The 17,065-nt window shown below is 48.7% G+C and overlaps 1 protein-coding gene across 1 annotated transcript in view; it reads right to left on the reverse strand.

Annotated features, from left to right (window-relative positions):
* The window catches only part of TSC22D3 (TSC22 domain family member 3), a 69,494-nt gene extending 53,347 nt beyond the window's left edge, over positions 1-16,147 (reverse strand). The window contains exons 1-2 of the mRNA XM_062183927.1: positions 16,083-16,147; positions 15,187-15,612 (exon numbers count right to left, since the gene is read on the reverse strand). Of these exons, the coding sequence (XP_062039911.1) occupies positions 15,187-15,506 (320 nt within the window). The 5' untranslated portion in view covers positions 15,507-15,612; positions 16,083-16,147. The remainder of the gene's footprint in view (positions 1-15,186; positions 15,613-16,082) is intronic.
* Between the last annotated feature and the right edge of the window lie 918 nt (positions 16,148-17,065).

Here is a 17,065-nt window from a genome sequence, read left to right on the forward strand (position 1 = left end):
CCCCACATCATGATTATATGCTAGTTTTAATCGGCGTTTACCTGCCATTTCATTGACATTTTCATTACAAAAATATTTTCATGAAAAAATATGCACTTTTTTTTGACAGGCAGAGTTAGACAGTGAGAGAGAGAGACAGAGAGAAAGGTCTTCCTTCTGTTGGTTCACTCCCCAAATGGCTGCTACCGCTGGCACTGTGCCTATCCGAAGCCAGGAGCCAGGTGCTTCTCCTGGTCTCCCATGCGGGTGCAGGGCCCAAGGACCTGGGCCATCCTCCACTGTACTCCTGGGCCACAGCAGAGAGCTGGACTGGAAGAGGAGCAACCGGGACAGAATCCAGCACCCCCACCAGGACTAGAACCCGGGGTGCAGACGCCGCAGGCAGAGGATTAGCCAAGTGAGCCGCTGCGACAGCCAACTTTTCTCATCCTTATAGGCACCTACCCTGACCTCTGTGCTTTCCCCCCGTTTGTCCCCTTCCATCCACAGGCCTTATAAAGCCAGCCTGCTCAAATTTTTATCCATTTCTTCATCACTACTGTCATCACCTTCCCCATATTTGTAAATTACATATAACATCCCTTGGTAATTTCATCTAGCTTCTCTGACTGTTTGTAGTCAGGAAGTTCTTTCTGCTATCTAATCTCAATTCTTCATGCTACAGTGAGTCCTGTTTCCTCTTGTTTTGTTCCTGGGATGGTTGGGAAACAACGAGTCACCATCTCTGTGTTGTGACTTGTACTTAAAGGTCAATCTCTCTCCCCTCCCCAACCCCTGCCACCTTCCATTCCACCATTAAACTTCTTCTAGGTCAATAATCTTGGTTCCTTTAGCTTTGCCCCATATGTCCCACGAGGTCCCAGTTTACCTCCTGCTGGCTAACCGAGTCCTGTTGGCCTAACAAGTCCTATTAGCTTTATCCTGACCCTTTACAATGGGATCCCCTTGGATCGTGCTGACCTCTCAGCTATCATTTGCCTTGCCATTGTGGTGGGGCCACCTCTCTCCATGAAAGCTCCTTAGGGCCCCTTGATCAATTTCTTTGCTCCTCTCACAGGTATAGCTTCCCTTCCCTTCCACATTCAGTTGTTTTTCTGCCTGGACAAGTATCACACGTTTGCAGCCCAGAAAATTTACATCCGTGGGCTCCAGAAAGGAGTGCAGCCTAAAATTCTGGGCCCCACTGCCTCTGTACAAGGAGAAGCACTCATAGCCCAGGAGGAAGTCTGCAGAGGGCAAAGAAAATCCAAACGACCCCTCCCTGTATTTTTTTGTTTTTGACAGTAAATAATTTATGAAAACAAATTTTCCTCCCCACAGGCTATATCCACTTTATCACTAGTTTCCAGGGTCAGCCTTTACACATTTCCATATTGTCATGGACTATTTTTAGCAAAGGATGACATTAAGTAATAGTAGCCCCATGGGCCTCAAACTCATCTCTTCCTCTTGTCATAATGTTGTCTGTCCTCCCATTTTAGACCTGCTGGCTGCTCATGGCCTGGAGAAGTCCCTTAGAAAGTCCTATGTCCAAAAATGTCTCCTTTGGCCTGGGACTGACTATTAGAATTTTAGCATTAGAGATTCATTTCTTTGGCTTGAATATCACTTCCCCAGAAATTTTTTTCTGATCCTTTGTCATACTCTGACAGAAGGCTATTCCTTTTCCCTCTTGACACTCAGTTTGTAATTACACATTTACTATTGTGACTATCTAGTTAGCATCTGTCTCCCCACACCCCACTGACTATTCCATGACAGCTCAGACCTTGTCTTTTGTGGTTCCCATTGTATTCCCGGTGCCTAACACTGAGCCTTGCACATTGAAGGTATACAGTGAAAGTTTGTTGTTCACTGAATCTGTGCATGAACTTAAATGTGAATTATGCAGAGCGCTGGTGGGAAAGGATGTGGGCACAGATGAAGGCCCTAGAAAGTGAGAACGGAGTGTCAGGTATGAACAGTACCCGCTTTCCCCAGGTTCCCTGGAGCTTGTTCCTTTTGCTCACCCCAGATTTCTTTCTCTTCTTGTCAGCTTGAAGCTTCCCACCTTGCTCAGCCTTATCCAAGGGCCTTCATTCATAGGGCATATGGAGAAGGGTTTGACTCAGGTGCAAGCTGGGCTAAAATGATACCCAGGAGGGCTGCCAGCAACTTTTCCAGAGAGACTTGGGTGAATGGTATATACACTCTCATAGCAGCACCCTGACACCATCCTGCTACGGCTTCCTACCTCAAAAGGAGCCTCATGTAAACTGAGGCCAGAGAGCCACAGCCCCCAGGCTTCTCTAGGGCCTACCCTTGACTTCACCCCCCAGTTCAATCATCCTGGTTCCAGCTGTCTTTCTCCAGTCATAAGGGAGTCGTACCTTCCTGCTCCCAGGGTCTGAAGGCCTCCACCTACCCAGGGCTAATGCAGGTTGCCAGTGAGAGGGTACTAGGGTCCAGCTTGTTCTGAGTCACAGAGGGACAATAAGGGTAAGGGCTGTTCCGTGACTCTGGGTTTCTGCCCAGGGAGAACCAGAAGCGTTCTCAACCCACAACCGCCCCTTCTAACCCAGGAGCCTTGCTCGACCAGCAAGTTTCCCCTGCCTTTTCCCAAGCAGAGCTCTCTCTCTGCCCCCCTCCCCCACAGCCACAGCTGCTTCCCACCATGCCAAAGCCAACCCTTTCTTGAAGGCCCTGCTGGAAGCTGCCGCCATAAAGAGACTCTCCCTTCCTAGTTTGCTTTGGCACCGCCCAAGCTCGGGACTTGCAGACCCAGGGAGCAGTAAGCTTAAGGCCTTGCTCACAGCAGCAGGAGCCTAAAGTGGTTTTCAGAGGCCTGAAAAGCTCCAGTGCTTTCTTGCCCACAGGTCTTGGGAGCAACTGCTCTACTCCCCAACCCGCCGCCCCCGGGTGCTTCCTCAACTCCTCACACCCAGGTCCCAGCCTCTGACATCTCCCTTGTCCTCGGCGATGCTTAGCAGGATAGGCACTCAATAAATCCACAGTCAGCACTCAATAAGGAGCAGACCCTTGGTCAATAAATGATGGATTGATTAATTGAAGTGCTTGGTCACTCAGTCCAAGGCTGGATGAGGTGCTGCCATCATTCATTTCTCTGTGCACATGGGCAGGCAGATTATGCTGCCTTAAAATTGAGCAGAGGTTTTTCCTTATTTTTCCTTTTTCCTTCACTGCAACTGACTATGAACCCAAAGGGTAGAGGGGATAAGGATAAGCAGGGCCTGGAAACCTGGGAAGGAGAGGTCACCACAGAGGGAAATTCTGCACCTCCATCTCAGGGCCCCTGACTTTCCCTGGATGCTGACTGCGATCTGGGAGACTTAGTGTGCCCAGCTCTCCTGAGCCCTGGGATGGAGGTCTTGGGCTTGTCTGAGGACTCTGACTCTGGATACCAACCATGCCTGCTAGTAATTCTCATGCTGCCTTTTTGACCTTGTTTTTGTGTGTTTTTTGTTGTTTGTTGTTTTAACTTTGTTTTCCTGATTCCTCTCTCTTGCTTGAACTGAAGAGAATGTCCTCTCCTTTTCTGAGCTTATCTGCCACTTACCTGCTAGCAACACCGTGGGGGAAGGCTGGGGCAAAAACAAGGGAAGAGAAGAAGAGGAGCTATTGGTTTAGTCTCAACCCTTGAGCCAATGGAATGCTATATTGATGGAGATACTCTGTGCTCTAGTTAGTTGGATTAATTTACTACTGAAATATGTCATAGAATCCAGCAAACCTGATTTCGCTGGGGTTCAGTTGCACCAAGCCAGTAATACACTTTTTTCAATAGGCCAAGAGGAGAGCAAAGAATCATGGTAAATTTGGTCCAGCCTGGAAACTCTGAGATTCTGTGGGAGAATGGACTGGGAATTGGCTCTTGAAGGGCCCTCCTTTAACCAGCTCCTCCAGCCTCAAGGAAACCCTTCTATCTGACATCAGTAAGGCTGGGGGCCCCCAGAATGATCCCTGGACCAAAAGGCACATATGCACAAAAGGAAGAGGAACTTCTAAGACCTGTTCTGGGCCCCCTCCATGTACCAGGTGGTCTCTTTAGCAGGTGACAGCAGGAGCCCCCATCCCCAAAATGTCTCAGGCCAAACTAAGTCCATTCTTGCTCTCCTGTTTGCTCATGTTTGCTGCTTATGGGGCAGAAGGGGGATCACCTTCACAGCCTGATATGTATCTCTGGGGAAGTAATTTTGGGGAAAGAGCATTTTTTTCCTTGGGAAGTGTGAAGACTATGGTGACTTGGACCCCCACTAGGCTTTTGAATGCTTGGCCCCATGAAAACATGCCATTGAGCAAGCAGAAGCTTGATATATCCCTACCTTGGCTTTGTTATATCAGGTACTATGCAAGATATGAGTCAGGGCCCTCAGGCTGGCCTAGGCCCAGCCTAGTCTGAGAGTGAGGCTGAACAGCAGCACTGAATGGAGGGGTATCGTTGGAGGGGAAGTAAGCCAGAAAGGAGCTGCTGGCGTCACTTCCCTTCCTCTCACTTCTCACCCCCTTCTTCCTCAGGGCTAGCTGGAGCCAATCACCTAGATATCAGAATCCTGGCCAGCCCCCTAAACTATGAGCAGCTGCTCTCCATCTCCCCTGAAGAAGACAAGAGAAAGTGGGTTGAGTACTCAAGGTTATTTTGTGAGTAAATTCTTCCTTCGAGGAAGGACGGGGAAGGTCCCTGTGGTGCTATGTCCACAGGCAGGGGCCCAGTTTCAGGCTGAACCTATTTGAGGAAAGTGGCTCCCAGGAGAGGAAGGCTGATAGCGTGCCTGGGTCATCACTGACCAAACCTGCTTCCAGCTCCTGTTTTCTCGGGAGCTAGTGTCTGCACAATGGGAAGCTTCCCATTCAGTCTCCTGTGCCGGCCGGGATTTTACACTTCTTAGACCATTTCCAGAGGGGTGACAGCCACTTTGAGGCAAGGATTTCCAGCTAGAAGATACAAGTGAACTTGACTTGCCTGCTGATAAGATTCCCTCCTGTGTGGAATAGCATTAGGGAAAGCTTGATTTCTTTTCTCTCAGACCCTGTCTTATTTCCACTTGAGCTTCTTAGCTAAGCTGGATTTCAGCATGGTATACGATGGCCTCCCAAAGCCATTTTCCCTGACCTGACTCCTCATCAAACCTAGGTGGCTCTGTGGCTGGGATATAGCCTTCTTGCCGTCACAGGATCTCATGGGGTTCTTTGGAGGGCTTTGTCTGCCAAATCTGTGGTACTACAGGGAGGCCTTAACCCTTGTCTCATTAGAGCATGCACTGGGACAGCACAGTATGTCCTGAACCGTCATTGCTCTCTCTCTTCATCTAAAAGGGAAATTTATCTTCCTGACCCCTGTGGTCATGGAATGCTCTCGTTAGAGTGTACTGAGTACACAAAGTGCTCGACCAAATGAGCCCAAGATTTAGTCCCACTCAGCATGCTGGTTTCTCTGGGGCTCAAGAGGCTATTACACGACACTGACCAATTTGTTATGTAAACTCAGTCAGCCATGGCAGATTATGGCTTTGCAGTTATCTTGAAGGATGCCTTACATAAGTGGAGAAAGTTCAGGTAGAAGTAAAATTGCGATGCACAAACACAGCACAATGGCCAACACCGGGTGCAGATGCAGCCAGCTACATTCCTCTCAACCAACCTACAAGGTAGGGGCAATTACTATGTTTGGACTCCATCACTCAAGGGGTCCAAGAAACTCTGGCAGCCTTGGCCAGACATCCATCTCCATTTACTCAGACTCCCTGGCCTTCAGAACCAGGTCTGGAAAGGAACCAACATCCTACCTGGGATTGAGAGCTTGTTAGTTTATCTGGAAGTTCAAATATAAGCAGGAGTGTTAACATTCTCTTCAGGCAGGGAGGGGAAATAAGGTCACCATGGAAAGAGTTATTTTCTAAGGCATGGGCTCACATGAGCCCACTCCTGGCAAAACTGAGATGCAGATCAAATTCATGATCTATTCTTTCCATTGTTCGTCAACAGCAGCCAAACCTCTTGAGCTCTTATGCCACCCAGAACCCCAAGCATGGACTCCAACCCTGTCTCTCTACCTGTCTTCTCCCAACATGGCTTTCCCATGTCCTGTTCCCATAGTTATCGACTCCTAATTAGTTGTCACCCCAACTGAAGGTCTGAGAAACAAATCCACACAAAGTAGACAGTGATAAGCAGTGATGTCGTAGGTTACTCTTTAAAAGGTACCCTAGAGCCTGGCCGTTCATAAGATACACACTGAAACTTTTTTTAAAAAGATTTATTTATTTTTTACTTGAGAGTCGGAGTTATACAGAGAGAGGAGAGGCAAAGAGAGAGAGAGAGAGAGAGAGAGAGAGAGAGAGAGAGAGGTCTTCCATAAGATGGTTCACTCCCCAATTGGCCGCAAGGGCCAGAACTGCACTGATCCAAAATCATGAGCCAGGAGCTTCTTCCAGGTCTCCCAAGTGGGTGCAGGGGCCCAAGGACTTGGGCCACCTTGTACTGCTTTCCCAGGCCATAGCAGAGAGCTGGATTAGAAGTGGAGCAATCAGGACTAGAACTGGTGCCATATGGGATGCCGGCACTTCAGGCCAAGGCATTAACCCGCTGTGCCACAGAGCCAGCCCCCACACTGAAACTTTTACCAGTCCACAACTTAGGAAGATTGCATACCAATCGTTTCCCCCTAAAACTTCTATTTCCAGCTGGCACCATCACACTTTGTTCAAATTCTTCGCTTTCTTTTCATTGTAATCACAGGTAGCTGCAGCTGACTCAGGAGGGGAGCATTCCCCACCCCCGACAAAACAGATGTTTGCTCATTTCATGATAATTACTACATGTGTATGGTCTATGAGCAGAAGACTAGAAAATTGTGTACAACAGTAGGTGCTATGCAATGCCATCACCAGGTGTATACCCAACAGGACTGAAAGCTGGAACTCAATAGGATGCTTATATACCAATGTTTATAGCAGCATTCTTCACAGTAGCCAAAGGTGGAAACAACCCAAGAGTCTGCTGATGGATAAATCAATAAAATGTGGTATATCCATATGATGGAATAGTTTTCAATCATGAAAAGGAATGAAGTACTATTGTGTGCTACAACGTGGTTTAACCTAGAAAGCATGTTGAGGGGAAGAACCCAGCTACAAAATGTCACGTATTCTAAGATGCCACATATATGAACTATCTGGAATAGGCAAATTCATAGAGATAGAAAGTAGAACAGAGGTTACCAGGGGCCAGCGCTGTGGCATAGAGGGTAAAGCTGCTGCCTGCAGTGCTGGTATCCCAGATGGGCGCTCGTTCGAGTCTCGGCTGCTCCTCTTCCGATCCAGCTCTCTGCTATGGCCTGGGAAAGCAGTAGAAGATGGCCCAAATCCTTGGGCCCCTGTACCTGTGTGGGAGACTGGAAGAAGCTCCTGGCTCCTGGCTTCAGATCAGTATAGCTCTGGCCATTGTGGCCAACTGGGGAGTGAACCAGCAGATGGAAGACCTCTGTCTCTCTCTCTCTGCCTCTCCTTCTTTCTCTGTGTAACTCTGCCTTTCAAATAAGTAAATCAATCTTTTAAAAAAAAAGAATAGAGGTTACCAGAGGCTGAGTTATTGTTTAATGCAAATGGAGTTTCTGTTTGGGATGATGACAAAGTTCTGGAAATGGCTGATAGTTAAATAGTATTTTGAATCTATTTAATGTCATTGAACTGTAAACTTAAAAATGGCTATAATTTTATGTAATATATATTTTACTAGTATATGTGTATTAAATACAATATAGACACATATAATAATATAATACACATGCACACACACACACATACACATAATAGTAGATGCTGGATAGGGTACCAGGCTTACTTACCAGTGAAAGGACTGGCCATCACATACTAGTCTCATAGCACATGCAATTCATATCTGTGCCCTAGCTAAAGATAATTTACATAATTTACATGTCAGGGTTCTCATGAGGTATCCAAACCATAAATATTAACTTTGCAAATGCATTTGTATTTGTAACAGAAAATGCCCCTTAATCCAGACCACTAGACACTCAGGAAATAATTATTTTAAATTACCTTGGGCTAAGGAAGGTCTTACATAGCTTGATACCAAAAGCAAAAATTACAAAGGCAAAGAATGATAGACTTACCCAAATAGAAACCCAAAACCTTTTTACAACAAAGAATTCCATCCTCAAAATCAAACGGTAAATTAGTTGACAAAGGGTTGCAATCTAATTCAAGGTTTCTCACGGTGTGGTCCACATATAAGTGGTGCTATGGGAGAGGGGTTTTCCACAGAATATGGACAGAGAGCCGAGTCTTAAATAGTATTATTTGAGGCACTACAGCAGGCAGCCCTTCAAATCACTCCATACAAGTGGCTACCTCCTTGGAAGCCAGAGTGAGGAATATATAAGATGCAATCATTAGTTCTACAATTCACTTAAAGACACACAAATGATTTCTTATGCCAAAATTTCTTAAAAACCTGATGTCAATCTGGATCCTTCCATTTCATCATTATATATCAGCTCTATAGGAATATTAAATGAATTAGCACGTACAGAGCAATTAGAAAAGTTTGCTACTATTATTGTTATTATTGAGCATGAAAGAGTGGGAACCAGTTAGTGCCACTCTAGAAGCTTAAAGGTGAAATTTTAGGGCTTTTCAAGCTGGAAGGGAATTCAGATTCAGAGAATTTCAGAACATTCTGGGCAGGTGTGCTCTGAGGCCAAAGGCAGAATACAGCTCATTAGGAAGTACTGGGGGAAAAAAATCTTAGAAAAAAATTGCGAGGTTACAACAGTCACAACAGAATATTGCCAAACTGCCACTCCAGCTTGCTACATTTTGCAGATCAGAGAATGAAGGTCCTTTAAGTTTCAACTTAGGAAGCTTTTTATTTCTTTCTTTTTTAAGATTTATCTATTTATTTGATAAGAAGAGAGAGAGGAGACAGAAAGAGATCTTCCAACCATTTACTCCTCAAATGGCCGCAAAGGCCAGGGCTGGGAGAGGCCAAAGCCAGGAGACAAGAGCTGCATCAGGGTCTCACATGCAGGTGCAGGGGCCCAACTACTTGGGTCATCTTCCATTGCCTACCCAGGCACATTAGCAGGGACTTGGATCAGAAGTGGAACAGCCAGGACTCAAATCCAGTGCTCAGACATGGGATGCCAGCCTTGTAGGTGGCAGCTTAAACCTCTGTGCCACAACACCTTCCATGAACTTTTTAAAGACCTCTCATATGCATGGATTTCACATTCAAAAAGGTTAATTTATTTGAAACCAGAGCTACAGAGAGAGGGAGACACACACATGTACACACACACATAAACATACACATACACATACACATACAGAGAGAGAGAGAGAGAAGAGAGAGAGAGAGAGAGAGAGAGAGAGAGAGAGAGAGAAGAGAAGAGAAGAGAAGAGAATCTTCCATTCCCTGGTTTACTTCCCAAATGGCCTAAATGGCTGGGCTGGGCCAGGCTGAAACCACGAGTCTGAAACTCTATCACAGTCTCCCATATGGGTGGCATGGGCCCAAGCACCCAGATTATCCTCCAATGTTTTCCCAGGTGCATTAGCCTGGAGCTAGATCAGGAATGGAGCAGCCAGGACTCAAACCGGCATCCATTTAGGATGCCACTGTTGCAAGCAGCAGCTTATCCACTGCACCACAATGCTGGTTCCCTACAATTATTTTTTATCAAAATAAGCCCCACTTAAAATTCCATTTTCTACAAAATTTCTGAAGTGCCCTTGTAGCTCCACTTATTTTTTATTTATTTTTAATGATTTTATTTATTCATTTGAGAGCTAGAGTTACACAGAGAGGGAGAGACAGCGAGAAAGGTACTCCATCTGCTGGTTCACTCTCCAAATGGCTGCAACAGCCGGAGACTAGCTGATCTGAAGCCAGGAGCCAGGAGCTTCCTCCGGGTCTCACACGTGGGTGCTGGGGCCCAAGCACTTGGGCCATCTTGTACTGCTTTCCCAGGCCATAGCAGAGAGCTGGATCAGAAGAGTAGTTGCTGGGACTAGAATCAGAGTCCATATGGGATTCCAGCACCGCAGGTGGAGGCTTAGCCCACTACACTACAGCACTGGCCCTGTAGCTCCATTTAACTTAGAAACTTCACAAGCCTGGGAAAGCAGCAGAAGATGGCTCAAGTGCTTGGCCCCTGCCACCCACGTGGGAGACCTGGATGGAGTTCTGGGCTCCTTGCTTTACTGATGCCATTTGGGGAGTAAACCAGAGATGTAAGATCTCTCTCTCTCTCCCTCTCTCCCTCTCTCTGCTGTCACTCTGCCATTCAAGTAAACAAAAATAAACCATTTAAAAAATAAAAAATAAATCAGCAATTTCAGGGGCCCAGGGTTGTGGTATAGCAAGTTAAACTGCCACTTACGATGCCAGCATCATATATTGGAGCGCCAGTTCCAGTCCCGACTGCTTTGCTTCTGATCCAGCTCCCTGCTAACGTCCCTGGGAAAGCAGCAGGACATGGCCCAAATACCTGGGCCCCTGCACCCACTTGGGAGACCCAGGTGGAATTGCAGGCTCTTGACTCCAGCCATTGCAGCAATCTGGGGAGTGAAGCTGTGAATGGAAGATCTCTCTCTGCCTCCCCTCACCCTCCTGCTCTCTCTCTATTGCTCCGCCTTTCAAAATAAATAAACCTTAGAAAAAGAAACTTCAGCTGTCTGTCCAGCATATTCTATCTCCCTCCTAAGTTTTCTAGTGTTGGAAGCACAAATGACAAGATGAGATCTCCTAATAATAGGGTGAAGACCCATCCTAGTTTCCCTGGACCAACTGCAGTTTGCGCACCCAGAGTCCTGTGCTTCAGGACCAGGATGATTGGTCCCTCTACTTAACAAGGACATTTTGACCATTTGGAAAGATTCTGGGCATCCATTTACCTCTGCTTAATAGAAAATTCTTGAGGGTTCTAATAACTTATTTAGTGTTCGTTTAGTTCTTCATTATTCTTAACAATTCTTTCTTCATAGACCATTCATACACTCCAACTGATTTCAGTTCTCCAGAGTCTTGATTCAGCTTTTCATTATTAGGCACTGGGCAAGTTACTTAATTTTTTCAAGCCCCATTTTCCTTCTTCATAAAATAAAAATGGGTGATTATAATAATATCCATTTCATCAGATTGGTATAAATATTAAATGAGATTATGTAGATATGTTTAGTACACATTGGAAATGTGCAATAACAGTTAACTATTAATCCTTCATAGTTATTAGCTACACAACACAAGATCAAAGGGATAATCTTTAAAACACTTCTCCCCAGGGCTGGCACTGTGGCATAGCAGGTAAAGCCTCTACCTGCAGTGCCAGCATCCCATATGGGTGCCAGTCCGAGTCCCAGCTGCTCCACTTCCAATTCAACTCCCTGCTAATGCACCTGGGAAAACAGCGGAAAATGGCCCAAGTCCTTGCACCGCTAAACCCATATGGAAGACCCAGATGAAGTTCCTGGCTCCGGGCTTCAGCCTGACCCAGCCCTGACTGTTGCGGCCATTTGGGGTATGAACCAGTGGATGGAGGATCTTTCTCTATCTCTGCCTCTGCCTCTCCTCTGTAACTCTGACTTTCAAATAAATAAATAAATAATTTTTTAAAGATTTATTTATTTATTTGAAAGAGAGAGACGGAGAAGCAGAGTTCACCGCTGGTTCACTCCCCAGATGGCCGGAATGGCTGGAGCTGCTCCAATCCGAAGCCAGGAGCTAGGAGCTTCCTCCGGGTCTCCCACACAGGTGCAGGGGCCCAAGGACTTGGGCCATCTTCTACTGCTTTCCCAGGCCATAGCAGAGACCTAGATTGGAAGTGGAGCAGCTGGAACTCACCGGCACTGCAGGCGGCAGCTTTACCTACTACGCAGCAGTGCCGGCCCCTAATAAATAAATCTTAAAAAAACACACTTCTCCCCAAAAATTTAGAAATCCCACTTATATAACCAACAAGCTACATGCCCATTACCACTGATTTGTACGAGTATGCACAGTACTGTCCATCAGGACTTCCACCATACTATTAGTTACTGCACATAGTTAAAACTGAAAAAAATGATTTTGATAGACAAAACTAAAGTTGTAAAATCTTTACATGGGAGGGCCCAGCACTGTGGCATAGTGGGAAAAGCCTCTGCCTGCAGTGCCAGCATCCCATATAGGCGCTGGTTCAAGACCTGGCTGCTCCACTTCTGACCCAGCTCTCTGCTATGACCTGAGAAAGCAGTGGAAGATGGCCCAAGTCCTTGGGCCCCCGCATCCACATGGGAGACCCGGAGGAAGCTCCTGACTCCTGGCTTCAGATCGGTGCAGCTCCAGCCATTGCAGCCATCTGGGGAGTGAACCTGCGGATGCAAGATCTCTCTCTTTCTCTCTCTGACTCTGTCTCTCTGTAACTCTGCCTTTCAAATAAATAAATAAATCTTTTAAAAAATCTTTACATGGGACTACACCGATAATTAAGTAGTTATTCAACAAAAAGTATCTTTATTGAATGAATACTGACTGTGTAAGTAGATGCTGAGGGAAAATCAAGCAAGTAAAACACAACCCTACCCTTGATTTGCTTACACTCTTGTGTCCCAAGGAAACCAAGAGCATTAAATGGGAAGCCAGGGACAGGACAAAGCAGACAAACCAGACATAATTCAAGCATGTGACCTGCTCTTCTTCCTAAGCATATAAGAGCCCTTGAAGCAGGGGAATGGTCTGCAAGAGGGAGGTGAGGAGCAGGGGGTGTACAGTGGGTGTTAGCATTTAAAAAAGCGGACAAAGGAAAAAGACACCCAGACAGGGGCCTGGAATGTCAAATAATTAAATGAAATAGGAGTAAAAACAATGTATGAAGATAGAAACCCAGGGAATTATGTAAAGCAAAAGAGGAAATGTACACTTAGGAGAAAGCTGTGGAGCTCCAGGCACTAGAGAAGCCCCGTGACCAGCAAGAATGGCCTGATAGTTTGCTACTGACCGTGACACTCTGGAAAATAAACTGTGTTCAGAATCTGCAATCTTTAAGATCCTGGTTGTCACAGAAAGTGAGAGAAGGCTGTCCTGCTGAAACTATAAGGCTGTTAGTACAGGACCCTGTCACTCCCCAGCCTCAGTGAAGCCTGACAGCTTAGCTTGCTGGTTTACTCCTCAGTGGTTTGGAACGCTGAGTTGCTTAGACCCCAGGAGTCAGGGTGCTCACACATACTCCAACAGTTCACCCCCACCTTGAACCCAGGCCTTCAATGTCCTCCACCCACTCCCCCTGTAGCATTTCCCTGCCTTGCCAAGGACCAAGCATCAATAAACTGGTGTCAGTGGAGCAGGTGACAAAGGAGGTCTCTCCATTTAAGAGATCCAAACAGCAAGGACGCTCCCGAGGTGTGGCACATGTGAACACCTTGATCTCAGGTTCTCAGCCTTAACCTCACTCACCAGGGTCCGACCCTCCTAGGCCAAGAAACAGAGGAGGCACCCCATCTCACACCAAAGCCAGAGACAGTGTCTTTCTTAGTTGAGGGAATGAAATGCGACAGGCACTCCCTCTGGGTTTCCCCCACCACCCTCCCCCGCCACTCTCCAACTGAGCCCAGCTGATCATTAGGAGCCTGTTAGGGATTTCGCTCCGCAGGGTTTCAGCGTCTGCGGGCTGAATACATGGGTAGTAATCTTTCACTAAAAGTGAAGATTCCCTCAAAACCTGTTTCATCCATGGACGGGCTTATTTTAGACAATGAGATAATTTGATGCCTAAAGTGAAATAATAGATGGCAAAGGGTTTCAGTGGCATAAAAAAAAATTAAAAAAAAAACACCTGAGAAGTACAACTTGTTAAAAGGACACTAACGAAGTCCGCAGCCTTGTGGGTCTCTGCAGGAACCACTGGGGGCTGGGGCGAGGGGAGTGCGATGGTGGATTTGGCTTGGGACAAAGGAGGTAAACCTCCTCTAAGAATTAAGTGAGGGGAGCTCCTGCTTTTCTCAGTTCCTTTTAAAATTCCCTATTTACGAGTGCTCAGAATTTTCTTATAACTTTGGGCATAACACCTGCCCATGACCTACAGACTCCCAGAACCAGAAGGAGCCTTAGAGAAACCCCAGATGTCAGGCAACTTGTTCAGGCTCATACAGAAAGGTAGAGCCATAACTTGTACTACAACAACCCAGGTCTCCCACAGTGGGGATGTCCTTCTCTTACATAACCTGTCATTGAGCAAGAATTAAATCCACCCCCAGACACACATACCCCGGTGCCCTGTCTCAATGGCGCTAAGAATACCAAAAAAAACCTCACAGCTGGCTTTCCTGAAGTTGCTTCTCCTGCCTCTAAAGTGCCTCTGTTGTTAAGTAGTACTCAGGAGAGCAGCTCAGCCTCTGGACAGCACTGTGTTTCTCCCCTCCCCTCTCTCTTCCTTGCCTCCCCAGCAGGATTTCTAGAAAGTCTGCCCTGCACTTGAACACAAGTCTGCTGCAAGAACATGGATTTATCCACCTTCCCGCCACACACAATTAGATGTCCTAGGATGCTCCCTGGAGTTGCTTTTAACCTACGTTTGAAACTGAAGGCTCTGATCCATGGAGGTGGTGGGGTCCCCTAATCCAGAGTCTCAACATATTCTCTTGGTTTTTCTTATTCCTCGCCCTCTCCCCCTCCCCTGCTGCCAACCAGCAACAGCAGCTTAATTTGTCCTGACATTTTACTTGCCCGCACTGTCCGTCAGGGCACTCTAATTTAAAAGCCCTCACAGTTTCACTCCCAGTTTGGACGTTTTAGACATGGGCTTTTGAGAACGGTGAACCTGAGTCCCTGGAGGAAGATGCACCAGCTGAATGGCCAAAGGGGCTGTGGGAATGTATACATTTGAGGAGGGAGGAGGGCTAGCTCCCTCCAAGTCTTCTGGGCTCTGCCCACCTCCTGGGCCCCAGTACCCCCCACGGAGAGCCTCAGCGGGCACCCTTCAAAATAGCCTGCACCTGCCCGGGGTCTCCCTTCAGCAGCGCAGTACCCCAGGTATGCTCCAGGTCTGGTCATGGTCGGGAGCCCGTGAACCTGATCTCCTGGGGCCCCTCCTGAACTTCCTGGTTGCGCCTGTGATCATAGATGAGGGTCCAGCAGAGGCTGCGGTGAGCCGGGCCGCGTCCCCCCTCCCCTCCTTGCCCAGGCACCCACCTGTGGAAGAAGAGCAGAATAGAGAGCATGGTCTGGTCGATGTTGCGGTTGCAGATGCCCTCGTTGATCAGGTAGCAGGGGTCCCGCAGCACGGGCTCTAGCGAATCCTGCCGCATTATGTTGTTGAGCTTATCGGTGTTGAGGTTCTCGAAGACCAGTTTCTCTTGCAGCTGCCGAAAGTTGCTCACGGTGGGGCTGCCCGGGTTGTTGTTCTCGCCGCTGCTGCCTTTTTGGAGCCCGCTGCGGTGGGCCAGGTCCAGGCAGCAGTTGCAGCAGTCAAGGCCGACAGGTGAGCGGCACTCGATTTTGGGCTGGGCCATCTTCCCAGACTCGGGGGTCGCCTGCCCCGAAACTTCAGGGGCGGCTGGCAGGTGCCCACCCGCCGAGCTGGTCTGAGGGGACTCCAGGGTGCCTGGAAAAGACAAGCTGTGACAAGAGTTGGAAATGAGCGCCGCAAGCCAGCCACCCTCGGCTCGGCCCCCTTCTGGTTGTAGTGCCGGGGGTGCGAATACAAACAGCTGGACAAACAGCTCCGAACGGATCCTTCGGGCTCACTTCCTCCTCTTCCTCCTCCTCCCCCTCCTCTTGAGGCCGGGGCCGCCCCCCTGGGGTGCCACACGCGGCCCCAGCGCAGTCCCAAGTTTCCTAAGTGTGAGCGGGACTCAGGGCGGACCTGTGGCGGCAGGAAGGGCGGGCAGCAGGGCAGAGGGAGAACCGGGGCGCGCCCTCGCTCCCTCCCTCCTGAGCTCCCTCCCTCCCTGGCTCTCGGGCTCTCGGGCTCTCCGGCTCCCTGGGGCTGTGCTGGCTGCGCGGTGGCAGGAGCCGGGAACGAGTGAGCGAGCGAGGGATCTACACGCCCCGGAGCCAGCACGGAGCAGTGACGGCGTGTAAATCACCTCGGAGGGGCCGGCGGAGGACGCCCCTCCGTTGGTTCCCTAGCGGGCGCGAGCCCCGCCGCGATCTCGATCTCTATTCTGCCCCCTGCCCCGCCTCGCCCCGCCCCGCCTGCACCCTAACACCCACGCTGCGGCTCGCACCCTCGCCCGCGTGCCCGGCGTCTCAGCTCGGGCTCTGCCAGCGCGCGCGGCGCATCCTATGCCAGAAATTGACAAGCGTCCTTCCCCCCCTCCCCCCCTCCCCGCGCCGCGCCACTTGCTAACGCCACCGCCGCCGCCGCCGCCGCCGCCGCCCCCGGGCCATCGCGCCGCCCTAGTTCACTGGCCTCTCGGGGCTCGAGTTCCGCGAGAGGGAAAATATCTTTAGTCCCACCATGGATGGGTGCCCTTGCAGGAGGGACGCCACTTTCGAGCGCCCCGGCGGATCATAGCCCTAACTGCCACCCTCCATGAGGCCGTTTTTTTTTTTCGATGGGGGGAGGGGTTGCCAAGAGTGCGGTTGCCTCTGCGGAGAGTCGGAGGGCGCCCGGCACACCTCAGGAGTACCCAATAAACGTCTTACGTAAAACTCAGGGAAGCACACTCAAACTCTCAGTTTCTGTCCCTTTCATCCTCTTCACTTACTGTCTTTCCTCCCGATCTGTTTTCCCCTCAATTTGCTGTCTGCCGTCTTTCCCTCACGTCCTCCCTGAACCCCGTCTGAGGCGATCCGCGGTCCCAGCTTCCCGGAATGCCAGCTTCCCGGCAGGTTTCCCTCAACTCTCTGCTCTTTTCGCTCCGCTCAATCGTCTCCTTCCTTCTCGCTGTTCTTCTACTCTCACGATTTCTCTCATTGTGAAAATCTTTTCCTTTTTTCCCCTTCGCCTATTTCCTCTACCCGCGGCACCGCCCCCCATTTCCTCTCTTTGCCCTTTTTCTGGTAATTTTTTTCTTCTCCTATCTTCTAGTTCCTCACTCTTTCTCTTTCCCCCTTTCCCTTTCCC

Source organism: Lepus europaeus, chromosome X (assembly GCF_033115175.1).
Source record: "Lepus europaeus isolate LE1 chromosome X, mLepTim1.pri, whole genome shotgun sequence".
NCBI lineage: Eukaryota > Metazoa > Chordata > Mammalia > Lagomorpha > Leporidae > Lepus > Lepus europaeus.